We start from the raw sequence: 26,375 nt of genomic DNA on the forward strand, positions 1-26,375 counted from the left end.
CTATTTCCATTCACTATCTTGCATCGAATCGAAGATGATAATGATTTTCAGATACACCATTATCTTACATACCCCAAGAAAGAAAAATGCATCAATTTTAATTGTAGGATGCATTTCAAATTCAGTGATGTTAAAAAATGTGCACCTTAGAATAATGAAATACAGAATTAAATGATTGTGTGTTTGTTTTGACAAATGGTAAACTCAGTATTACCTGCTTTTTTTATTTAGGACACTGTGACTATCTTTTTTTTTTTTTTTTTAGATGATACTTTAAGTTCTGGGATACATGTGCAGAATGTACTGTCACCATCTTTTTACATGAATAAATTTGGCCACTTATCTCCTTTTCCTCCTCTCTTCCTAGGCTGTAAAAGCCAGCACCGAGGCCACCGAGCTGCTGCAGAATATCCGCCAGGCAAAGGAGCGAGCCGAGAGGGAGCTGGAGAAGCTGCAGAACCGAGAGGATTCTTCTGAAGGCATTAGAAAGAAGCTGGTGGAAGCCGAGGTGAGCAGGGAACCTCCAGCCCAGGCCCCAGTGGCCTCGGCCTTTGGCTGTGCCCAAGGAAAGAAACTGCCAGACCATCCCTTGCTTATGTTTGACCAAGCTGCTTTCCCTTCTGAAGATCCCTTTGAAACCTGAGAGGCTGGGAATCATTTCCTCCCGGGGAAAGATTTGTCAGAGCAGCTTCAAGTAGAAAGATGTCTTCATAGAAGCTTTTTCTTTCTGTTTATTTTCCTCTGACCTACTCACTAATCTGGGACAATTTTTATTTTTATAGGTTAACCGAAGCTCCATCACTGGGTTTTTCTTTCTCTTCCCTCTGTTTTTTCCTCGTCTTTCCCCTCCGTGATATTAATAGCATATTAATTTTCAAGACTTCACCTATTACTTGCGTGTCAATGACTCTCAGATCTATATTTTTGGGCCTCTTCTCTACTTTAAATTCTTTGTTGTTGTTGTTGTTGTTGTTGAAATCATTTGTATAATTTTACCAGAACCACATGAGTGCCTTTTCATTGTAAAAAACTTAGTACAGAAGAATACAGGATAAAAAGCGATTCTTCGCCTTTACTCATATCTGCCTCCTCTGCCCCTTGGTATTTGTCCCACAGAAGGGGCATGCCATAGTTGATTTCACCCTCCTCCTATTGCTGGGTCTTTTGCTTTTCCCTGTTACATTCTTGGTGTGAACCTCCTGGTACATGTCTCTTTCGGGCCATCCTCACCCACATTTGTCTGCATATCCCCCAGCTCCTCTACATTCCAACTGAGTGTCTGAATGGTGCATCAGATTTAGAATGAACTCAGTCTCTTCCCCGGCAAGCTTGGTTTCCCTTCTCACTTTCCTCATGCCAGGCAGGGCCACCATCATTCATCTGGTCATTCCAGGCTTCAAACCTTGGTGTCCTTTCCTTTTCTCTGGACCCCGCTATTCAGTGAGTCCCTCCGTCCTATAAATGCAACCATACATCTCCTGTTCATCTCCTGCTTCCCATTTCTGTAGCCTTCCTTGTAGTCTAAGCCCTCCCCTCTTAGCTGAGCAAATCTAATAATTTCTCGGCCATCTGCATCCAGCTTCTCCTTCCTTCCAGCTAGTTCCCACAGTGAAAGATTCATGGACCTCAAGAACCAGATTTCTCAGAATTCCCTGCCCCATCCCAAACCTTTCAGGGTTCCATAATGCCCAGGTGTACCCCTGAGTCTGGTACCTGAAACCCTCAACCTTTGACCTTTCTGCTTTTCACCTGCCCTTCCCCTGAACACGTGCTGTGCTGTAGCCATTCCAGGCTTCACTTGGGGCCCAAACTGGCTCTTGACCACTGCTGTGTTTCTGCTAGTGTGTCTCCTTTCGTCTGAAACATTTCCCCCTCCTCTCCTGTCCTTCCTACTGCAGAACACCATATACCACCCCTCTCCAGAGCTCACACCTCTCTGATGTCTCTGCTCAACTGTCCAATTAAAAGTCCTCTGTCCTGCCTGCAACCTCCTGCGGCACTTTGTACCTCTTTGCTTTATGGTTCTTCCTCATCTTAACCTATATTATGATTATTTATGTTTATCTTATCTCCTCCAAGGGCAGGAATGATGCCATCTTCCTCTGTATTTTCCGTGATGCCTAGCGTGGCACTTTGCAGATAGTAGGTGCTTGGTAAATATTTGAATGAATGAATGCACTCTTGTAACCTACACAACTGAGTACCTGGATTATAGAGTCTTATTTTCTCTACTGTTGCTTCGGGTGCCTGAGGCTTTTCTTCCTGACTCGAGTGTATGCTTCTTGAGGGCTCTTTCCCTCAGTGCAGGTGTTATGCCCATAGCGGTTACTCCATTAAAACTCTCTGATTGATTCATGATCTACAGGAACGTCGCCATTCTCTGGAGAACAAGGTAAAGAGACTAGAGACCATGGAGCGTAGAGAAAACAGACTGAAGGATGACATCCAGACAAAATCCCAACAGATCCAGCAGATGGCTGATAAAATTCTGGTGAGCAGGAATGAAAGTTGCAAAGTTAAAAGATAACAGGTTAGAGGTTGCAAAGGGAAGGGGGTTAGAAGAAGAATTAACCGCCACAATAAGGGAGGTATCTCCAAGTAGATGAATTAAGTGAGGTGGTTTCAGCATATACCACATCGTAGAGTAGTATGAATAACCAAATAACGGACATTTCAGCACTGGTAACAGATCCGTAAATATCATTTTTTTGCTCTTTTTGCTACAGCCTGGCTTTTTTTTTTTTTTTCTGAAGTAGAGCGTGCATCTATCATTTTCAGTACATTTTTATAGGAGTGTTGACATATTTCTATCAGCAGAGCTTTGAATAGCCATCAACTTTGCAATGACAATTTAAAAAGCTGTAGGGGTTTAGAACTTTAAGACCGAAATTCAGATTCTTGCTTTTAGAGAAGAAAGCAATTAGTCATACAGAATTGTTTTGCTAGGAGTAGTATTTGTCATAGATCCATGTTCACCCACTCACTTTCTCTGCTACAGTTGGTTATTATTATTATTTTTTTTTCAATTTCCTTAGATATAGCAGGTCTTTTTTTAGGGTCTATAGTCATCCTGATTCTGTCTCAGGCTCTGATGACCAAATTAACTTGATCAAGGAAGACTCGGATGGTATTTGCAGATGTGTTGACGTTTTGCCCCTGCCAGGGTGGAAGACAGCACCTCCTTTGAAGGGCTCTCCTTGGACCTCAGTCCCACAGCCAGAAATTTGACATCATGTTTGAGACTCAAGGATGACTTGGAGTCCATTCCTATCCCACCTGGGGAGAGACTCTGAAGTCATTGGTCATTCCTCTCCACCCTAAGGAGGCAAGGTGGTGAGCAGGGTACTTCATCTCTCTCTCTTCACATCACTTCTGGGAAATGAGTCACCAGCAACTGTTGGAATTCCAGAGTGGCCAACTTATAGGTCTATACTTAATACCAAATCAAACTGTTTACAACTTTACATTTCTGTTTGTGTATATTTATAAATATATGGATGTTCTTGAATCAACAGGTAAAAGAAAAATGGGTTAAATTGTTTTGCTATGACACCCAGTCTTTGTATATATGTCTGCACACAAAGACAGATGTGACTGTTAGTCTGCCCTTTCTGTTCTCTTGTTCCGTCATCAAAGTTTCTCTTGGCTATTGTCAAGTGTTTGAATTTTATCATGAATATAAAATCAGATCCCGCTGAGATCCCACCGCTGCTATCCCTTGCTTGGTATAAACAAAGTGGTTAACTCTCTTGTGGTTGCAAAGTGTTTCTCTGTTTAATGGTGATGTGTTCATTCATTCATTCAACAAATATTTAATGAGCTTCTACTATGTGCCAGGCACTGTTCTAGGAGCTGGAAATTTAGCAGCAAACAACAGTATTTGCATGACAGGACTGAAGAGTTGATCCAATACATCTAGAAAATATCTGTTTAAAAAATGACAACAACAACAAAAAATGCCAAATGAGCAAGAAGTCAGATTTGTAGAAGATCTGCTCTTCCTAAGGTTCACTTACAATTAAAATGGAGGAGTACAGAGTTCTGCATTCTTGGATTACGTGTTATAAACTCCCGTTCACAAATAGACCAGAAATTTGGTCTTAAAGTTGTCAGTGTCAGATACCTGAGTTTTTTTTTTCCATCTAATTTTAGATTCTGATTTCCATTCCTGTGCTATCTTATGAAGACTGAAACTGGAAAAAAAATAAAAAGATGATTATCAAATGATTTCTAACATAAAGGAAAAATAAGCAGATTTCTTTGTCCGAGTGTATCTTGCCACCTGCCGGAGTACCTTTGTGGTTGTGACTTCATTTATTAGAAGGTGCCTTTTGCTCAAGAACCCTGTGCTTAGGCTGCAAAGTATCTAGGACGTGGGCAAAGAGTGGTCCTTAGTACCATTATGTAATGATGATGACTGAGCATAGATCCCCAAATGTCATTGCCTTTAAAATATTTGCTATTCTGATAAGAACTTTCAAAACAGATAATGGTACACTCATTACAGTAGAGTCTTTGGCCTTAATAAAAGAAGTTATTGCAAGAGATCCTTTAGCCAAGTACATACAGAACCTTTTAAAATAGGTTTTTATTAATCCTGTTTATTTTCAACTCTTCAAGATCACATCTGTTGAATTGCGGGAGATCTTGTGCACCTGGTCTTAAGGCTGAACTTTAATTGCCCTCAAAGCAAATCCAATGCTTGTAGACTTTAGAATTTCAAAAGCTTAATCACTAACATTTTAAGTGCATGTGAATCTCTAAGTAACTTTTTCACCCCCATTTTATGAACATATCCTATATAATTTCCTCATTCTTCAAAACCCTCATAATTGCTTCCACTTCAAAGAAAAATTTCATAGTAGTATAAAGAGTTGAAAACTTGGAGTAATGACTCGGTATTGGTAATTAACTGATGGGTCCAGATTCATAAGAATTAATATAGATGCAGCTATCTGTACATTTACAGAATGTTTTAGTGAATTGAATGCTGCCTTTTATAAGGTCAGTTTATAAAATATTGGCAAATGAACTGCTCTAATTTTCAAGTGAATTACAATTTTGTTTAAAAGCTAGAAACTTGGCCAGGCATGGTGGCTCATGCCTGTAATCCCAGCACTTTGGGAGGCCGAGGCGGGTGGATCACCTGAGGTCAGGAGTTTGAAACCAGCCTGACCAACATGGTGAAACCCTGTCTCTACTAAAAATACAAAAATTAGCCGGGCATGGTGGTGCATGCCTGTAATCCCAGCTACTCGGGAGACTGAAACATATGAGAATTGCTTGAACCCGGGAGGCGAAGGTTGCAGTGAGCCAAGATCGTGTCAGTGCACTCCAGCCTGGGCAACAAGAGCAAAACTCCGTTAAAAAAAAAAAAAAAAAAAAAAAAAAAAAGCTGGACACTTAATAATAAAAGAATTAAGAGAACATTAAATGTAGGCTATTTATATTACTCCAGATTCTCTTCTAATCTTTACTATGTCTGTGTACATTTTTATGTCATTATCAGTGTATTGTATGTTTGTCTTTGTCCCCATTTGCATTGTATCATATGAACATCACGTCACATGCACATCTACAGATAGTTACATACACCACTTGGTGTCAGTTAAAATAATCATTCAAAACTTGAAGTGCTTGGATTGTAACATTAGTTTTCCTTTTTAGCTAGGGTTCTTGAGCAATAATTCTGTTAATGAGGAAAATACAACGTATTTTTTAAAATCATAATCATATATTAAAATGACTTTTCTCATTTAAGCCTGTCATCACAGTGAAAATGGCCTGAGGTTCAAGATAGTGGTCAGGGCTTTGTCCTGTACTAAACTTTCCAATACTACCTTGTTACTCTTATTTCTCTATGCAAAGATGAAGAGCTGCCTTTGTTTGACCTGTCACACTGATGTATTTGTGGTCTCAGGCCTTACAGCCCACCAGCTATGTGTGTATGTGTGTGCGAATACTTGGACTTGGAAAACCCAGGGCCAAGGCACAGTGGTGGTTTCCTTCCCAAGAGCCTTAGGCTAGTAATGGAGGACCAGATGCCTGTTACCTGTGGTACCTGTACCAAAGTCATATTTCCTGTGAATGTCTAATGTGCATTGGCGGTGTCCTGCCATCTGCACACCTGACTGTTTTTTCTTTTGTGTCTAGGAACTTGAAGAGAAACATCGGGAGGCCCAAGTCTCAGCCCAGCACCTAGAAGTGCACCTGAAACAGAAAGAGCAGCACTATGAGGAAAAGATTAAAGTAAAGACATTTTCTGATCTTCCCTGGCCTTCCTCTTATAGTAGCATGTAGCTCCCATCTCTTCCTGGGCCCTTGTGGCCACTTCTTGCTAGACCAAAGTTCTGTTTGGGGTGAATGCTGTCCTTATTCCATGGTGGGAGATTTCAGAGAGTTACTTACGTGAAGGATTGGAAATCTGAAGTTCCAAAAAAAACCTATTTTTTTTTTTTTTTTTAATGTGGTCATCATTTATCTCAATTTCATCTTTAAAATGATTTTTAAACTAATTGTCGTTTAATCCATGATCATTTCTATAATCCTTTTCTTTTTATAATTTTTAATTTTTGTGGGTACATAGTAGGTGTATATATGTGTGGGGTACATGAGATGTTTTGATACAGGCCTGCAATGTGAAATAAGCACATCATAGAGAATGGGGTAGCCTCTCCCCTCAAGCATTTATCCTTTGAGTTACAAATAATGCAATTACATTCTTTAAGTTATTTTAAAATACACAATTAAGTTACTGTTGACTATAGTCACCCTATTGTACTCTCAAATACTAGGTCTTGTTCATTTTATTTTTTTGTGGCCATTGACCATCCCCACCTTTCCTACAACCCCTTCTACGCTTCCCAACCTCTGTTAACCATCCTTCTATACTCTATGTCCATGAGTTTAATTAAGTTGATTTTTAGGTCCCATAAATAAGTGAGAATATGGGATATTTGTCCTCCTGTGCCTGACTTATTTCAGTTAATATAATGATCTCCAGTTCCATCCATGTTATTGCAAATGACTGGATCTCATTCCTTTTTATGGTTGAATAGTACTCCATTGCTGTATCTGTACCACATTTTCTTTCTTTTTTTTTTCCCTTCAACTTTTAAGTTCTGGGGTACATGTTCAGGATGTGCAGGTTTGTTACACAGGTAAACAACATGTGCCATGGTGACTGGCTACACAGATCAACCCATCACCTAGGTCTTAAGCCCAGCATGCATTAGCTATTCTTCCTGTTTTTCTGATGCTCCCCCCACCCCAGCCCCGCCGACAGGGTTTGTGTTGTTCCCTGCCCTGCGTCCGTGTACCACATTTTCTTTATCCATTCATCCGCTGATGGACACTTGGGGGGGTCGTTTCCAAATCTTAGCTATTTTAAATAGTACTGCAGCAAACATGGGAGTGCAGATATCTCTTTGATATACTGATTTCCTTTTCTTTCCTTTCCAGCAGTGGGATTGCTGGATCATATGGTAGTTCGATTTTTCTTTGGCTTTTTCTTTAAAATTTTACTTTACCTTTAATTTTTCTGAGGCTTACTGTATAGTGTCCAAATGTGGATTTCTTGGCTAGGTGTGGTGGCTCATGCCTATAATCCTAGCACTTTGGGACTTTGGGAGGCCGAGATGGGTGAATCAGTTGAGTCTAGGAATTTAAGACTAGCCTGGGCAACTTGGTGAGACTCCTGTCTCTACAAAAAATACAAAAACTAGCTGGGTGTGGTGGCACGCACCTGTAGTTCCAGCTACTTGGGAGGCTGGGATGGGAGAATTGCTTGAACTTGGGAGGTGGAGGTTGCAGTGAGCTGAGATTGCACCACTTCACTCCAGCCTGGGGGACAGAGTGAGACCCTGTCTCAAAGAACAAAAAAAAAAAAAAAAAAAAAAAAAAAAAAAAAAAAAGTCAATTTCTTTTTACTTATCTTACTCTGCTTGAGATTTACTGGACTTTAAAATATATATTATTATTATTATTATTATTTTTTAGAGACACAGTCTTGCTCAGCACAGTAGACTCAGGTGATCTTCCCACCTCAGCCACCCAAGTAGCTGGGACCATAGGCAACATGACACCATACCTGGCTATTTAAAAAATATTTTTTTGTAGAGATGGGGCCTCCTAGGCTTTTGAATAGATTCATATCTTTTTATTTACTCTAGAAAGTTAGTGGTCATTATATCTCAAATATTGTCTCTTTCCCTTCTCTCTTTTCCTTTTAAGAATTTGATTGGGGTTGGGTGCGGTGACTCACGCCTGTAATCCCAGCACTTGGGTGGCAGAGGCGGGTGGATCACCTGAGGTCAGGAGTTCAAGACCAGCCTGGCCAACATGGTGAAATCCCGCTTCTATTGGGTGGCAGAGGCGGGTGGATCACCTGAAGTCAGGAGTTCAAGACCAGCCTGGCCAACATGGTGAAACCCCGCCTCTACTAAAAATACAAAAATAATTATCCAGGTGTGGTGGCGTGCACCTGTAGTCCCAGCTATTTGGGAGGCTGAGACAGGAGAATCTCTTGAACCCAGTGAGGAGAGGTTGCAGTGAGCCGAGATTTCACCCCTGCACTCCAGCCTGGGCGACAGAGTGAGACTCTGTCTCAAAAAAGAAAAAAAAAAGAATTTGTTTGGGCATCAGTTAGATCAGCTTCAATTTAGCCTTTTAAAATATTTTCTATTTCTTTGTTTCTTTGTGCTACATTTTGGGTAGGTTCTTCTGACATATTTTCCAATTTGTGAATTCTTTCTTAGCTGTGTCTAATCTGCTGTTCCACTGAGTTTTTTTCTTTTCTTTCTTTCTTTTTTTTTTTTTTTTGAGACAGGATCTCACTCTGTTACCCAGGCTGGAGTGCAGTGGTGCAGTCATAGCTCACTGCAACCTGGGCTTAAGCAATCCTCCCACCTCAGCCTCCTGAGTATCTGGGACTATAGGTGCATGCCACCATGCCTGGGTAATTTTAAAATTTTCTGTTGAGTTTTAATTTCGGTTGTTATATTTTTTACTTCTAGACATTCTATTTGGGTCATTCCCAAGTTTGCTAGATTATTTAAAACAATCATCTTCTGTTCTGTGCATTCATTTTCAAGCCTAACTTTTCTTTCTTTAAATGTATTGAGCATAGTTATTTTATCATCTGTACCTGACAACTCCACTATATGAAGTATTTGAAGGTCTGTTTCTGCTCTGTTGTTTCTCTTGGTTCTTTGTCATGGTGACTGTTTTATTTTCCTTGGAGAATTATTAATGGAAATTCTTTGAGGCCTTGGATGAAATGTGTGCCCACCTTGGTGGGTGATCGGGGGCTCTCATTGCTGCCTTTTCTTGACCACTGAGGCTATAAAAACTGAAACTCAAGTTCATTTGTTTCAGTAAATACCTCAGGTTAAACCCTTCTTACTTCTCCCTGCTTCTGTTTTACTTAGTTTTTGGTAATTTCTTACTCTCTTGCCAACTTGTAGGTGCTTTTGGGAAAATGTTTTTTATATTTTATTTAGCATTTTTAATCATTTTCAAGAGAAGGGCTGGCCTGACATGTAGCCCACTATGCTGTTAGAAATGGTTGCCACTCCATCAATTTCCTTTTAAAATCACATCGCATTTTCATTATGATTTGGATCAAGCCTTTAATTCATTCTTATGTTCTTGAGAATCAGATGCTGTTTATTATATCTTGAATATTGTCACTTCCCCTTTCCAACCAGACATTGAAGGGGGATTTCAATTTTTGTGGTGATCTTGTTATTGATTTGGTTGGTATTCTCAAAGAGTTGAGTGGTCCTTTCTCGGAGAATCTAACATGTACATGCTTACACAGCATCATCACCATCACCACCCTGGCATCTTTTACCCCAGTGTTATTTTTGGTTGTTTTTCAGTAAAAGAAATATAGGAGGCCAGGCACGGTGGTTCACATCTGTAATTTCAGCACTTTGAGGGGCCGGGGTGGGCAGATCACTTGAGTCCAGGAATTCGAGACCAGCCTGTGTAACAAAGTGAGACACCTTCTCATCTTGTCTACAAAAAATACAAAAATTAGCCGGGCAGGTGGTACACACCTGTAGTCCCAGCTACTTGGGAGGCTGAGGTGGGAGGATCGGTTGTGATCAGGAGGTTGAGGCTGCAGTGAGCCACGGAAAGACATATGGGGAAACAACCCAGAAATGACCCCAAAGTGTTCTTCTGTGACCCCTAGTACTTCAATTTTTAGAAAATTATGAGAATGTATACAGTAGTCCACTGGCATCTTTGCATGATGAAATTAACCCTTTGTAAAACATATTCTACGATTTGGTGATGATATTGATGTTCCTATCAAAAGCCATATTCTATCTTAAATTGATTTAGATGTCTTTAGTGGAATCTCTTATTTCAAATAAATGTTTTGCTCCCCTTCTCCCCCATACATCTTGTTCATCTTTCTGCCAGTTGAACACTATGAAAGCTAAGAGAGATCCATATGTTCCTTTATTTATCTGTTTATTGTTTTGAGACAGGTTCTTACTCCATCACCCAGGGTAGAGTGCGGTGGCATGATCATAGCTCAGTGGGACTTCGAACTCCTGGGCTCAAGCAATCCTCCCATCTTATCCTCCTGAGTAGCTGGGATTACAGGTGCACAACACCATGCCCAGCTAATTACTATTTTTTATACTTTTTGTAGAAATGGGGTCTTGCTATGTTGCCCAGGCTGGTCTCAGAGTTCTGTCCCTAAGCGATCTCTACCCGTGTCAGCCTCCCAAAGTGCTGTGGTTACAGGCATGAGCCACCATGCCTGGCCTAATGCATACATTCTTGATAGAAGCCTATCCCTTCTAGCTCATACTTACCTCTTATCAGTATCCTTCTTGACCAAAGTTGAGGTCTTATTTTGAGCAGAGCCATCCTGAAAATGTATTTCATTGCTTTAGCACCTCAAAAAAATAAAGAGCATATGTGGTCTAGATATTATGTGGTCTCTGCTAACTTCTAGATGGAAAGAAATTTGTTTTATAGATCCCGAGGAATGTCAGGGAAAGATCTTTCTTCCCTACTGGAATCTTTATGAAACCATTTCTTTTTAGCCTGTTCTGCTTTGTGTTTCCTGTTCCAGCCTCTATCAGGCCATTTTAGTAATAATTATGATCATACCCTTGATTCTACCCTGTTCTTGCTCGTAATTTTAGAATCATGCTCAGACATCCAAGAGAGTATCGTTTTGAGCTTCTTCCTTTCTCTCATGACCCTGTTCCCACCTTTTGGTCTTCTCTCTCAACTTCCATTCTATTTTTTTTCATCAGTCAGTTCTAGTTTAAAGACCTCTTTGAAATCTGCTCTTTCCTTTCTTTCTCCTGTGGACTCCCTCCCCGCTGACTGGCTCTTTTTAGGGACGATGTCCCCATGAGCTGTGACAGTCCTTTCACAATAGACATTGTGGGAAAGGCAGATTTTAGCCCTATCTGTGACCCCAGCTCTTTCAGCTTTATTCCCAGGATCCTGTTGTCCTTCTTGATGTCGTTGGCGTTCTTTGGAAAAGCAGAATGGAGCCTCTGTGGTGAGAAACGTAGGGCTGTGGTCAAAGGCTCGGGCATGTTATGATGTTGTCTTCTTTTTTCCTTCCTTTTTGCTTGTTGTTTTGGCAACTCGTAGAGCTGTGTGTGCCCCAAAGAACATTAGATCAGGTTGGCAATTGGTGATACCATTACTGTTTTATGTTTCCTCTTGGGAACAGTAGGTGCTTACAGTGGCATTCTGAGCCCTGAGAACACATGATCTCTCTTCCCCTGGGAAAGGTTTCTTTTCCCAGTGTCTTTTCTTTTCTCTCCCTAGTTGGATCAGAGGAAAGAACCAGGGAAAGAGGCATTTTTTTTCTTTCTTTTATGTTGTCTTTTTAATCTGTTGACCGTCCACTTACGTTATTGGTGGCCACAGTCCTCTTGTCCCTGGTTGTTTCTGAGCATCATCCTTGGTCACATAGACTTCCTCTGTCTTCGGCTTCTCTCCCGCTTGCACACAGCCCAGGAGTATCTAGAATTAATTTGTATAAATTAGGAGTGAGGAATATTCTGAAAACTACGGGTGTACTGGCGAAGAAAAAGTTGTCCCCAGGTAATATCTGCAGATTATAAGAAATTTATTCTCTAGGTCTGGATCTAGAGCAACCTTGTTTCCCCCTCCCTTCTCATTCTGGAGTCTGCCTCATTTTGAATATATCTCTCTGGTCTTTGGGCTGCTGATTTTAAAATAAATTCTTAGTTCAAGTCAATGTGTTACTTGCCATTGGATGGTAATATTTGACTTTTTAATCTTATCCTGGTTGATAAGCGGACTCCCAGTTTTTGCCTTCTCTTTGCCCCAGAATTTGGAGACCTCAGGCCTCTCTCCTGCTTTTCTCCTCTTTCCTAGATTTTCTCAAGTGTCCCCGTTTAGTCTTCCCTGCTCAGCTTGGCTCCTGAGAACATTTGCTTCTTCTTTTGTTTTTGTAGGTGTTGGACAATCAGATAAAGAAAGACCTGGCCGACAAGGAGACGCTGGAGAACATGATGCAGAGACACGAGGAGGAGGCCCATGAGAAGGGCAAAATTCTCAGCGAACAGAAGGCGGTAGGTAGAAGGAGTTGCCAAGCCAGTGTTCAAAGGAGGGTTTTTGAAATATGCCAAGAATCACACCCCTGATAAGACTCTATTTCACCTGGTGAAATTCCTTCTGTTGAATCCTGTGGAGTTGTTGGTAATAGGATGCTTTCTTTGAAACTGTTTGTTTTCCTAAAAGCAACCAAGGTGGTGGCTATGGATGGCCCGTTTTTTGTTTTTCAAGAACTCATGCGATTCTACTATCTGCTAAAATACTGTCCTTCTAAATGCCCCTGAGAAAATGGCCAGTGGCTCTTGGTCTTCCTGCATTTTTTTTTTTTTTTTTTTTGAGGTGGGGTTTTGCTCCGAAGCCCAGGCTGCAATGTGGTGGTGCAGTCATGGCTCACTGCAGCCTCCAACTCCTGGGCTCAAGTGATCCTTCTACCTCAGCTTCCCAAGTAGCTGGGACTACAGGTGCGTGCCCCCATGCTCAGCAAATTTTTAAGTTTTCTGTAGAGACAAGATCTTGCTGTGTTGCCCAGGCTGGTCTCAAACTTCTGGCCTCAAGCAATCCTCCTATCTTGGTCTCCCAAAGTGCTGGGATTATAGGCCACCACTCCTTGCCCTACACTTCTGTTCTTTTTACTTGCCTGTTTATCTCTTTTCTAATCCACATAGGCAGTCGTTTCAGAAACTTGTTGCCCCTAAGGTTTACCTGTGGTGCTTATCTATCTGCACCCCACCAAGACTTACCATATCAGAATCTTTTTTTTTTTTTTTTTGAGATGGAGTCACCCAGGCTAGAGTTCAGTGGCATGATTTCAGCTCGCTGCAACCTCTGCCTCCCAGGTTCAAGTGATTCTCCTGCCTCAGCCTCCCGAGTAGCTGGGATGACAGGCGTGTGCCACCGTACCCGGCTCATTTTTGTATTTCTAGTAGAGACAGGGTTTCACTATGTTGACCAGACCAGTCTTGAACTCCTGACCTCAAGTGATCTGCCCACCTCAGCCTCCCAAAGTGCTGGGATTACAGGTGTGAGCCACTGCGCCCAACCCCACATCAGGATCTCTGAGGGAAGATCCTAGGATATTAAATTTTTAGTCAGTACCCCCACACCCCAATTCTTATGATTCATTAAGTTGGGGAAACTTTGCTGCAGAGCAGCTGTCCCCCACCTTTTTAGCACCAGGGACCAGTTTTGTGGAAGACAGTTTTTCCACAGGGGTGGGGGGATGGTTTTGAGATAAAACTGTACCACCTCAGACTATCAGGCATTAAGGCATTAAATTCTTTTTTTGTTTTGTTTGTTTGTTTGTTTGTTTTTGAGATGGAGTCTTGCTCTGTCGCACAGGCTGGAGTGCAGTGGCACGATATCTGCTCACTGCAACCTCCACCTCCTGAGTTCAAGCCACTCTCCTGCCTCAGCCTCCTGAGTAGCTGGAATTACAGGCATGTGCCACTGCACCCGGCTAATTTTTGTATTTTTGGTAAAGACAGCGTTTCTCCATGTTGGCCAGGCTGGTCTCGAATTCCTGACCTCAGGTGACCCGCCTGCCTCGGCCTCCCAAAGTGCTGGAATTACAGGCTAAGCCACTGTGCCCGGCCCGAGGCATTCGATTCTTGTTAGGAGTGCGTAACCTTGATCCCTCGCTTGTGCAGGTCATGATGGGGCTCACACTCCGAGGAGAATCTAATGCCACTGATCCCATAGGAGGTAGGGCTCAGGCAGTAATGCTCACTCACTGGCTGCTCACCTCATGCTGTGCAGACTGGTTCATAACAGGTGGCAGACCGATAATGGGGTACTGGTCTGTGGCCCCCGGGGTTGGAGACCCCTGCTGTGGAGTCTAGAGCAATAGTGGCTGGGTGACAAGGAATCACTCAGAAAATGACAGTCCTCGGGGTGATGATAAATACGAATGTGCAGATTTGAGTTAGAGTCTCTTGCAGGTCCAGGTCACATGCAGATGAGATGGGGTTTAACAAGGCTTGATTACTCACAGGATGTTAGGTTCCTGAATAGGTCCTTATGTCTGTTTTAAATGCAAGCCACTTAACCAGTGTGGGGAGATTTCATCACTGAAAAAACAACCAAGTACCATCCATTTGAGTGGTACCATCTGTGATCCTCAGAGTACAGACGAGTTGAGAGCCTTGTTAGCTCTAGCCAAATTGCCGTCATTTCAGGTGAAACTTTTACCCTGGCCTGCACTGCCCCTATTACTCCTGTTCTGGTATAACTGTGTGTGAGGTTTCATAGGTGCCCTGTGTTTCAGATGATCAATGCTATGGATTCCAAGATCAGATCCCTGGAACAGAGGATTGTGGAACTGTCTGAAGCCAATAAACTTGCAGCAAATAGCAGTCTTTTTACCCAAAGGAACATGTAAGTATTCAAATTCTAACTGCCTACGTTATTATACTTTGGTCTTCTCTCCTGTGGCATAAACTGCCTTCTTCTGTCTGATGGAGCTGGAGTGGATTGAATGACTTCTGTAGCTCAGCCCAGCCCTCGGATACGTCATTTTGCCCCGTCTTAGGTGGTCTCAGTCTGCCACTTTTGAGTCGGGTTTTCTTAAATGCCTTCAATTACCATCACATTATAGAGTGTTTTGCTCTTTCTAATGAGGTTATTTATAATTTGCTTGTGGAAAGCTGAGTTCTTGTTCCCCAGACTTGCGTCCTGTAATTAGTAAGAGGTGAAATTGTGTGTGTCCAGTTGGGCCATCCATTTAGTTGTCACTAGGTTAGACCCTTGGGAAGGAAGTTTGGGGTTCAGCAAGGACTGTGTTCCAGGAGCACTTTGATCTGAATCTTTTTCCCCAAAGAATTACAATCTCCAGGACTTTTTGTCCCCCTTGGGTTTCTCTCTTCAGAGATCTCCCAAAATAGTCCCATCTTAATCTAAACCAGCTTAGTTGGCTCTTTGAGTCGTTCTAGTTTTTGATACTTCTAAGCAGTTTGCTGGAGAGGTGAGGAAGATCTACAGAGAACTAGAAGGAATACCACTCTTTCTCCTTGTTGCTCCTTTTTCTCCAGGGCCTGCCTTCATGAGTTACTGTGGTGCCCTTGTACAGTAATCTATGGAGGCCCCTTTCTGTCCCTACATAGACTCAAAGAAGAAATAAACAGGCCTGTCAAAGGAGTGAAATGTTAGTATCTCTTGCATCCCCCTGGACATTACTTAATCCCATATGTGAGGGACTGACACTGAGTGGTGATGAGTAAATGGTCCCCACGTTCATCATGCCAGGATCGTGCTTATGAGGACAGATCAGGAGACAGCTAACCCAGGAAGGCCCTAGTCCACTTAGTGAGGACACATGTCTCACTCCGTGTCCATCTACCTTCCGCGGAAACAGGCTCAACTCTAACGAGACTGTGATTTTGTTTGGATCCTCCCACCACCCCCACTAGGAAGGCTCAAGAAGAGATGATTTCTGAACTCAGGCAACAGAAATTTTACCTGGAGACCCAGGCTGGGAAATTGGAGGCCCAGAACCGAAAGCTGGAGGAGCAGCTGGAGAAGATCAGCCACCAAGACCACAGTGACAAGAATCGGCTGCTGGAACTGGAGACAAGACTGCGGGAGGTGAGAGCGGGGGTGATCTCCTGGGAGGATTTGCTGGGCAATTCGGGCTCTGAACAAGCCAGCTTTCAAGCACAAATCAATATGTATACAAGAGACATTGTGCTTGGTGGTTAAGGGGGCAGACTTGAGGCAGGAAAAGGGTCTGGAGGCAAGGAACCTAAGGCCAATTCATGCTGAATCAAGGAAAAACACCAAGCTTTAGGGGCAGGGAATCTGAGGCCCTTGTGCTAACCTCTTTTTTTTTTTTTTTTTTGTGAGAGAGTCGTGCTCTGTTGTCCAGGCTGGAGTGCAGTGGTGCAATCTTGGTTCACTTCAGCCTCCGCCTCCCGGGTTCAAGCAATTCTCGTGCCTCAGCTTCTCGGGTAGCTGGGACTACAGGTCCCACACTCAGCCAATTTTTGTAGAGACAGGGTTTTGCCATGTTGGCCAGGTTGGTCTTGAACTCCTGACCTCAAGTGATCCACCCGCCTCAGCTTCCCAAAGTGTCGGGGTTACAGGTGTGAGCCACTGCACCTGGCCAATTTGTGCTAGCTTTCTAAAAGAGAAGACACCAGGGTCTGCGGGCAGGGAACCCAAGGCCCATTCCTGCTGACTTCCCAGAGCTGGATCAAAAGGAAAACACTTGGGGCTAGGGGCAGGCAACCTAAGGCCAATTAATGCAAACTTCCTAAAGCTGAACCAAAAGGAAAATCCGAGCCCCCACCCCATCTCCCCACGCCCCAGTAGCAAAAGATGGAAGAGGCTCCTCTCCCTGCAATGCTCTCCTTTCCACCATTGCTCAGATGGAAAGGGAGAGCACCTTGGATGGGCCAAGGAGGGAGTATCCCTTCGTCTGCATAGGGCGCCAGTTCACCTCAGCCTTTAATTAGCCACAGACCAAATCCTTTATTCAGATAAGGAGTAACCAGTAGGAACCCCAAAAGGAGTACTTAAAACCCAGAAAACTTTGTAACTGGGTCCTGAGCCACTTGCTGGGGCCGCTCCCACCCTGCTGAGTGCTTTCTTGCTTTCATAGATACCTGTTTTCGCTGCTTCATGCCTGTGTTTCGTTCCTTTGTTGCTTTGTGCATTTTGTCCAATTCTTTGTTCAAAATAGACAAATTAGACCCCAGGCCCTCCTTCTGGTAACAGACTGGGCCATGGGGATCTGGGTTAGAATTCCACCTCAACTTCTTACTGGTTTTGTGACCTCTTACTAGTTCTGCAAGCTGCCTCATCTCTGCTGGGCTTCAGTTTCCTCATCTGTAAAATGTCAGTGATAATGTATCTCCTTTATAGGGTCCCGTGGAGAGTGTGACAGAGTGTGCCTCTGTCAAATGGGAGCAGGGCAATTCCTCCTTTATCAAGACGTAATGACAGCCCCGTGACCTAGTCAGAGCTTAGCCGTGGTGGCCCAGTGCTGGTGGCAGAGGTCTGTCTCAAGTGACAGTGGGAGATTAAAAGACAAAACCAAATTCAGGTGTGATTGATGAAAGGTAGCTCTCTTCAAAAGAACCAGGAAGCTGGAAAGAGTGACCAGGTTCTGGGAAGGAAAATATAACAAACTGGGTTGTAGACATGTTGAGGTTGATGGAAGCCATAAGGTTACATTTATGTAGTCACTGTATATTTGTCAAATGCCTGCTGTGTGCTGATTTGTAGCCTGGGTCTACAGTGGTGACAAGACAGACCTGTTCCTGACATGAGGGCTTTCAGCCTAGCGGCAGGGTTTGCTGGCACCAGCAGAGACACAGCTGGAGTTCAGGAGAGTGGTTGTTGGAAGCTGGACACCCAGGCTGGGAGGGAAGACAGAGTGTCTCATGTAAAATAGTTGCTCAAATATTTGTGATGGAGTTCTTCAAAAAGCAGATGATCTTTCTTAAGGAAGGTCGTGTTAAGCAGACAGTGGTCTGAGGTCTAAGCCTTGGGTAATACTCATGTTTATGCATGTCTTTATTTGTCTTGGAGTATTAAAATGAAGTCATTTCTCCAAGGGACAGTAAAAATGTGTTATCTCATGTTTTTTAGGGGTTGTCAAGGTGTGGACTCCTCTATTAGGGTCAGCTGGAGTGTCTGGTTTTATTTTTCATTTTTTGTAGTGATGGGGTCTTGCTATGTTGCCCAGGCTGGTCTTGGGCTCCTGGCTTTATTTATTTATTTATTTATTTATTTATTTATTTATTTATTTTTCTTTTATTATTTCTTAGGTCAGGATATCTCAGAAGGAGGACACCTGACTTTAAGCAGTCCTCCCTCCTTGGCCTCCAAAGTGCTGGGATTACAGGCATGAGCCTGAAGCCTTAGGCGACGGTTCAACTTTTATTATCCAGGCTATACTACTTTTACTCTTCTGTAAGTTTTTTTTTTTTTTTTTTTTTTTTTTTTGAGACGGAGTCTCGCTCTGCCACCCAGGCTGGAGTGCAGTGGCCGGATCTCAGCTCACTGCAAGCTCCGCCTCCCGGGTTCACGCCACTCCTGCCTCAGCCTCCTGAGTAGTTGGGACTACAGGCGCCCGCCACCGCGCCCGGCTAGTTTTTTGTATTTTTTTTTAGTAGAGACGGGGTTTCACCGTGTTAGCCAGGATGGTCTCGATCTCCTGACCTCGTGATCCGCCCGTCTCGGCCTCCCAAAGTGCTGGGATTACAGGCTTGAGCCACCGCGCCCGGCCTTCTGTAAGTTTAACAGCAAGATCACGGGAGAGTTGCCCTTAAGGTTGTGAGTCTAAACAATCCAGATGGACTTCTCTAGCTTGGGGGCCTTGACTGGCTGTCTCTTGCCTTCCCTTTGCACAAATGTTCCTCTTAGGAGCCTGCTCTGCTGCTGTAGCTCATCTGGGCTATTAAAGTGTCCCAGGGAAGCTGTTGTTTTTTACTTGAATCAGTAGAGCCAGCCCCTCAAGGATGGTAGGAGAAACTTCAAACGTTTCACGAGAGGTTCAGGCTCTATATTCTCCCTGGGAATTTTGGAGTTTAGCTCTAAATATAACGAGATCAGTCCCTCTTCTTTTGGCCACATGCTGCTACTGAGATTGAGGGCAGAGGCCTCCACCTGGAGTTTGATCCGCCTTAAAGGACCCTGGGCCTTCCCCCAACTTTGTGTGTGCAGCATTAGCTCTTCTCTAGCCAGGTGTGTGGAGTTGCAAAGATGCAGGCTCCCGGGTTCTTCCTTCATTGTATAGCATCCGGCTCCCGCTCTTCCTATTGAGTCACTGTCACCTGCCTCTCTTGGTTTTGCCAAATGGTGTCAGAAGAATTTTCAGGCTTGCTAGTAGAGGCCCACCCTGCTGTGACTGCTGGTGTTTTAGTAAGACAGAAGGGTACAGTGTTTACCCTGTACATGGTCAAGTGCAATGGTCAGGACACGTAGGGATGTTGCAGGAATGTAGCAACATGTTACATGGACTCTTGAGCCAGACTTTCTGAGTTTGAATGTCAGTCTTGCCTTTTTTATAGCTTTTTACAGCTGTGTGACATTTGCTCAGTTACCTAATCTCTCAGTGCCACAGTTTGCTTATCTGTAAAATGGAGGTAATGTAGTACCTCCTTCGGTGAGTTGTTCTGAAACTGAAATGAGTTAATTCAGGGCCCAGTGTGTTGTGAGGACCGTATTTGCTGCTGTCACGTCGTCATCATCACCATCATCACTAGAGAGAGATAATAGCCGTGGCTTCAGCTGTCACTGATTTGTTAAGGCTTCCCGGATCTAGGTTGCCAATCCAGACCTTTCTTTTGAGTTTCTGACCTGTTGTCTTAGTAGACATTAGACATCTCCATTTGGATGTCTCCCACGGGGCTCAATTTCAACATGTCAAGACAGAATTTCTTATCTTTTGCCTCAAACTGGCTCTTTCTCTCCTATTCCATCATAGCAATGGTCTCATTCTTTGTGTAATTCGCCTGTCCAGAAATGTGGGAGTCATCTTTTTTTTCTTTTTTTTTTGAGATAGAGTCTCGCTCTGTCACCCAGGCTAGAGTACAATGGTGCAGTCTCAGCTCACTGCAACCTCTGCCTGCCAGGTTCAAGTGATTCTCCTGCCTCAGCCTCCCAAGTAGCTGGGACTACAGGCGTGCGCCACCATGTCCAGCTAATTTTTTGTTATTTTTAGTAGAGACGGGGTTTCACCCTGCTGGTCAGACTGGTCTCGAACTCCTGACCTCGTGATCTGCCCGCCTCGGCCTCCCAAAGTGCTGGGATTACAGGTGTGAGCCATTGCACCCGGCCGGGAGTCATCTTTGACTCCCTTATGTCCTTTGTTCTCTATCCCACATCAAATTAACCACTAAATCCTGTTGGTTTTCCAGGTTACATGTTTTGCAAGTGTTTCTTCTCTTCACCCCATGGGCTGTGGGATGTGGGTGCCACCTTTTCTAGGGAGCCTTCTCCAACCCTCTGAAGCTGATGAAAAGGAGGTCTCCTTTTTATTCCCGTGGCTTTCAGGGCACAGCTCATCACAGTGTGTTCTTCTTGGCAGTCCCGTTAGACAGTGAGCTCTCTGAGGGCAGCCAGCATCTCTGAGTTGCTTGACATTCATCTTTAGGACCACACTGTCCGTGTTTGTCAGGTCTATAGATGTGCCGTGATCTCCCTCACCCCCATACCTTTGGATGTCTTGCTTCCCCTGCCTGGAATTTTCTTTCTCCTCTTACCTGCTTGTTTGACTCCTGCATATTCTTCAACAGAATTTAACAGATCCAGAGTTAGCTCCTCTGCCCGCGTGCTGTATTCCTGCAACATCCCTGCATGTCCTGACCGTTGCACTTGACCATGATATATGGTCATGGTTGCTTTTCATTTTTCTCCCCACTTGAAGGCAGAGACTGTTTTCATCTCCATATTCCATTTTCCACAGAAATTGCTGAGTAAATTTTTGTTAGATGAATGGATGAAAGATTGAATAGATAGGTGGATGGATGAGCAGATGGAGGGAAGAATGATTAACTTCTAATGTGACATTAAAGCAGATTACCTAATGAGGACACATCAGAGAAAGCGTGTTTAAAATAACTAGAATTCAGTCTGTTATTCCATTTACAATAAAATTGAAAAGATGTCCTTGTTACTAATATGATGTTTTTTATATCTGCTTAGCTTTAAATGTTTTTCTAGTAAGAGTAATCGTCATCATTTTCATTCGTGATTCTTGCTGTGTGGCTTTTCCTTTTAAAGTCTTCCCAGGCATTTGAATATATGTAAGTAAGGGGTGGTTAGGAGATATAGCCCTTACCTGTTCTTACTCCTGTTGAATTCGGAGATGCATGGAAGTCAGGCCCATTTTGTTGCATTTTCCTCTCCTCTATGGAGTGCTGAGAAGGTGGTTCCAAGACCAGGTTTCAGCTGCAGGTTGAGTAGCAGATCATGTCTTCACTTTCTCTTTTGTTCAGGCCAACCAAGGGTTTATCTCTCTCTCTCTCTCTCTCAGGTCAGTCTAGAGCACGAGGAGCAGAAACTGGAGCTCAAGCGCCAGCTCACAGAGCTACAGCTCTCCCTGCAGGAGCGTGAGTCACAGTTGACAGCCCTGCAGGCTGCCCGGGCGGCCCTGGAAAGCCAGCTTCGCCAGGCAAAGACAGAGCTGGAAGAGACCACAGCAGAAGCCGAAGAGGAGATCCAGGCGCTCACGGTAGGTCTAGGGAGCAACATCTTCAGGTTACTAAAGGCCTCAACTAGAATGAGTGTGGCACTGAAGATATTGGCTCACCCTTAGAAATTCCAGGAGAGAAAACATGATCCACAAAGATATTCAATGGCCAGGAAATTGGCTTACGTAGGCTGCTTCTTCATTGGAAGTAGTAGTTAGTATCTTGAAAAGTTCCTCCTTTGGTTATGTATTTTCCTTCTTTAAAAAAAAAAAAAAATCATCATTGTATTTTAAAGTTTGTTTTCAGCCAAAGTCTGTTTACCTTGGTCTTCTACTTTAGTTTTCAATAATCATTTAAAATAATAATAATAATCTTATATCTTACAGTAGTCTTTCTACCATATTTTTATTTTTTGTTTTGGTTTACCTCACCTGTGTTACTTCTTTTTTTTTTTTTTCAAGCTGTAGGTTCTGCTTCCTGTCTTTTGTATGCATCTGGCATGATCTGGATGGGAAAAATTCTACTGAATGATTCTTTCTCTAAAGGGGACCTGGCTTCCTTGCTCTTTCTGAGAGACTAGTTTACTCAGCTGGAGAGTATTCTCAGGAGGTAGAACTTGGAGCGGGGGCGTTACTGGATTTAAATCTTAGTTCTTTTTAGAAGTCTGAAATGGAATTTTTGTGGGGCCATTTTCCCCACATTTGATCATTCCCACAGAGACTGACCCAGAATAACAAAACTCACAAAAATCTGGCATGTGAAATGCCAACTTATCAACTTTAAGGGGGAAGTGCAGCTGCCAAGTTGACTAGGGTACTCTGGGTGGCCAATGTTCACATTTTCTTTTTCCCATTCAGGGAAGTATACTTAGAAAACCCTGTTAGTCTTGGAAGGCTCTCTGGAGGACCTAGACTGTGAGCATAGAAGGCCAAATGAGTTTTAATGGCTGGTATCAACCAAGCTCATACATTTCTCATAGTATCATATTGTACCTGCCAAGCAGACAGGCACACACCTGCCTGCTGGTCAGGGTGCCCTCTCCTGTGGGCCAGGCACAATACAGCTGATTGGGTTTAGTGTTTTTTTAATAAGCCTTCTAAATAGGTACCTTATTCATTCTGACTCAACTTGGATGCTGTCCCCATTTCCATCAGTGAACATCTCTAAACCTCTCTGATTGGGGTTGCTTCTATAGAATGAATGGCTGTGTACATTCATTGCTTACAATTTACCTAGATGTCATGCACATGTACATCTCTATCTATCTATCTATCTATCTATCTATCTATCTATCTATCTATCTATCTATCTATCTAACATAGTTTCATTCTTAGAAGTTATTGCCTGTTGTTGCATTTGGGGATCCCAGTATCTGAACCAAACTGGGAATGTGATCTGACAATGCCAGGGTCTGTATAGGACCAGTCCAAGTATAGTGGCTTCCAGTATGTTTGTGCATCCTAGATTTTCTAGGACTTACACCAAGTTCAGATATTGACTGCACATTTAGGTTCCATAGTCTCTATGAGAACACTTGTTAAATGATGCCACATCATGCCCCCAATATTTGCTTTGGCAAAAAATAACCACAGTGTGTCTTTGTGTATACTGTCTTGTTTCACAGTGGACTGAAAACCATTTGAAAAGATGCAACACAGTAAAACAGAACAAAATAAGAAACAAAAGGCAAAGAAAAAATAAGTCTGTAGAAGAAAAGATGGAGCTAGGAATGAAGTTGATCTATAAGAGTTCATGCCAACAAGGCCTATAGACTTGCTGGAGTTGGGTGGGTGGAGAGAGAGAGAGACAGATAACATTTCTTAGCTTTTAAAGGGAGGCACGTAAATTTCAACCACTATTATATTTAACGCATTGTATATTAATATTTTTCTCCTGTATGAATACCCAACCTCTGAAAGAAAAAGAGCCATCAGTAATTTAATCCATATTTATTAAGCCCTTGCTATGGGCCCAATGCTGTGTCTTTAGCCTTTTCTCCCCAGGGGATTGGTCTGTAATTCCTCAAATCCGTTTATTTCTGAGCAGCTGAGAAGGACACATTTATCTTGCTGCTCCGTTGGAATTGGGAAGGAGGGGTGACTGTGTATCTTATCCTGGCCCTGTTTGGAAGGAAGAGGGCATAAAATAGAGCACGTGTCACTACTCTTTATCTATGGGGAAATTAGTCCTTTAAATCCTTTCTTGCTGCTGGTTGGAATGTGCTGTGTCTGATGGCTGCTGGAAGCTGAGCACAGCAGCAAGTCACGACTTAATTTAGTTAGATGAGATCACTGCCTCAAAGCATCTTCTTAAAAAAAAAAAAAAAGAAACAAACCTCTCTTGGTTTAGAAACTAGGGCTCTATTGCTCTTGCAGATGAAGATGCTGTGGAAAAAACAGGGCTTCTTCAAATGATGGCAGAAGTGCCTTCCTCCAACAGCTGTTTGCAAACCCATCATACGGAAATCCAAAAGCCATTTCCATTTGCTTCCGTTCAGTTTCAAGGCTGTGGGCTTTTCCTTCCGCCTTCCCTTGATTATGTTCCATAAACCTGGTTATTGACACCATGTGTTTGTTGCCTGAATGGGTTAGTTGAATTTGTTCTGAAAAACGTCTTTTCCAAGAAAAAGAGAAAATGGTCCCCAAATACCATACTTTTCAGCTTTCTCATTGTTTGAGACCCAAGTTGAGACCATGCACAAGCATCAGTCAGATGAAATCAGCTGGATCTCAAATGATCTCCTAGGAGATTTGTGAGTTTCACAGCAGACCGTTTTATCAATAAAAGGGAATAGTCAAATGTGCTATTATTGTTTAATTTTAAGAGGCAGCCATCTCCTAGGCTGTGAAAGGGAGCAGTTACCTTGTTTGGCCTCCATCCCTGGGCCGAATTAGATGGAGCACAGTTAAATTAAAGCTCTCCATTGAAGGGCCTTGGCGGTGCAGCTGGGAGGCCTTTGTTGCCCTTTCTAATGCTTGCCTTTTCTCCACTTTCACTTTACCCATCCTATCAAATTTAAACACAAACATGCTTTTAAGATACTTCAGTACTTATTGCTGGAAAAGAGACATTTCCACCTGAACTTGATATTTAAGACTCCATCTCAAGGGAGAGATTTGAGTCTGCACACCTTATCGCACACGATGTGTGATGTGGTAGAAGCATCACTCTGAAGAGGACCACTAGGCAAGAGGCATGCTGTGTGCTCTGTATACACCAGCCAGGCCTCACGAACACGTTTTGTGTTTTCGCTTCTCTGTTTTTTTACTGATTCTGTCAAGTGACTAATGTTGAATAATCAAGAGTTGAAAGCTCGAGACACTGATGAAAGGAATCCTTCTGCCTGCATAGTGTGATGATGGGATCCCAAAGTCATCCTCTTTGATTTGTTAAAATCATGAGTCAGTGCACGTTCTCATTCTCGTACATAAATATCAAGCCCTCTGTTTAATTAATTAGTAAGCTGTCGGCATGATAGCCAAGATGTGAAATCGGGGCATGTAAGGTGACATTCTTGCCTGGTGCCTGTCTTCACCCAGAAGGGGGGTAGGTGCACAGAAGCCGAAGCGTTCTAGAATCCTGACCATGGATCCCAGAAGGTGGTCAGACGTCTACACACTTGTTTCCTTTCTTCAGTTCTGCAGATATTTCCTCCCTCAAGGCTACATTGTAATTTACTCTTCTTTCTTCTTCTTGTACCTTTCCTTAAAATTAAGGCATAAATACTTCCAAAAGAAAGTATCTCTCTGGTCTTAGGGCCAGACTGGCTGCAGCCTGTCAGTCCACATTTTTGCCACCCAACTCCTAGGTTAGTGGTTCCTAAAGTGGGTCTGTGGACTCCTGGGTTTCCCAAGATCAGATGGTTTTTTTCTTTTTTTTTTTTTTTGAGACAGGGTCTTACTCTGTCACCCAGGCTGGAGTGCAGTGGTGCAATGTCAGCGCACTGCAGCCTTGACTCCCAGGCTCAAGAGTGATACTCCCACCTCAGCCTCCCAAGTAGCTGGGAGTATAGGTGCATGCCACATGCCCGGTTAACTTTTGTATATTTTTGTGAAGAAGAGGTTTCACCGTGTTTCCAAAGCTGGTCTTGAACTCCTGGGCTCAAGCAATTTGCCTGCCTTGGTCTTTTAAATAAGTGCTGGGATTTACAGACATGAGCCATTAAGCCTGGCTGTCAGACTGTTTTCTTAACAATACTAAGATGTCATTTGACACTTTTCACTGTGTTAATATTTGCACTGATGGTGCAAAAGCAATGTTAGTGTTATTTTAAGAGAAATAAAAAATAAATATTTGAAAAATATCTTAGTCTTAATTTTTTTTTTTTCTGAGATGGAGTCTCCCTCTGCTGCCCAAGCTGGAGTGCAATGGCATGATCTCGGCTCACTGAAACCTCCACCTCCTGGGTTCAAGCAATTTTTCTGCCTCAGCCTCCTGAGTAGCTGGGATTGCAGGCGTGCGCCACCGTTCCAAGCTAATTTTTAAATTTTTAGTAGAGATGGGGTTTCACCATGTTGGTCAGGCTAGTCTCGAACTCCTGATCTCGTGATCCACCTGCTTCAGCCTCCCAAAGTGCTGGGATTATAGGTGTGAGCCACTGTGCCTGGCCATCTCAGTCTTAATTTCTAATGTTGCAAGTGTAGGTGAATACTACGTAAACAAGAGCTCTTTGGG

General features: G+C 43.1%; 1 protein-coding gene across 9 annotated transcripts in view; it reads left to right on the forward strand.

Moving 5' to 3' along the window:
- The window catches only part of LOC105494878 (citron rho-interacting serine/threonine kinase), a 195,409-nt gene that overhangs the window by 109,023 nt on the left and 60,011 nt on the right, over positions 1 to 26,375 (forward strand). For 6 of the 9 annotated variants that reach the window (XM_011763808.2, XM_011763815.2, XM_011763835.2 and 3 more), the window contains exons 17-23: positions 368 to 508; positions 2,366 to 2,491; positions 6,154 to 6,249; positions 12,468 to 12,584; positions 14,831 to 14,940; positions 15,972 to 16,146; positions 21,545 to 21,742. In XM_011763808.2, coding sequence (XP_011762110.2) covers positions 368 to 508; positions 2,366 to 2,491; positions 6,154 to 6,249; positions 12,468 to 12,584; positions 14,831 to 14,940; positions 15,972 to 16,146; positions 21,545 to 21,742 — 963 coding nt within the window. The remainder of the gene's footprint in view (positions 1 to 367; positions 509 to 2,365; positions 2,492 to 6,153; positions 6,250 to 12,467; positions 12,585 to 14,830; positions 14,941 to 15,971; positions 16,147 to 21,544; positions 21,743 to 26,375) is intronic. The other 3 variants (XM_011763857.2, XM_011763864.2, XM_011763874.2) reach the window with 1 other exon arrangement.

The sequence above is a fragment of the Macaca nemestrina genome, chromosome 10 (genome assembly GCF_043159975.1).
Source record: "Macaca nemestrina isolate mMacNem1 chromosome 10, mMacNem.hap1, whole genome shotgun sequence".
In the NCBI taxonomy this organism is placed as follows: Eukaryota; Metazoa; Chordata; class Mammalia; order Primates; family Cercopithecidae; genus Macaca; species Macaca nemestrina.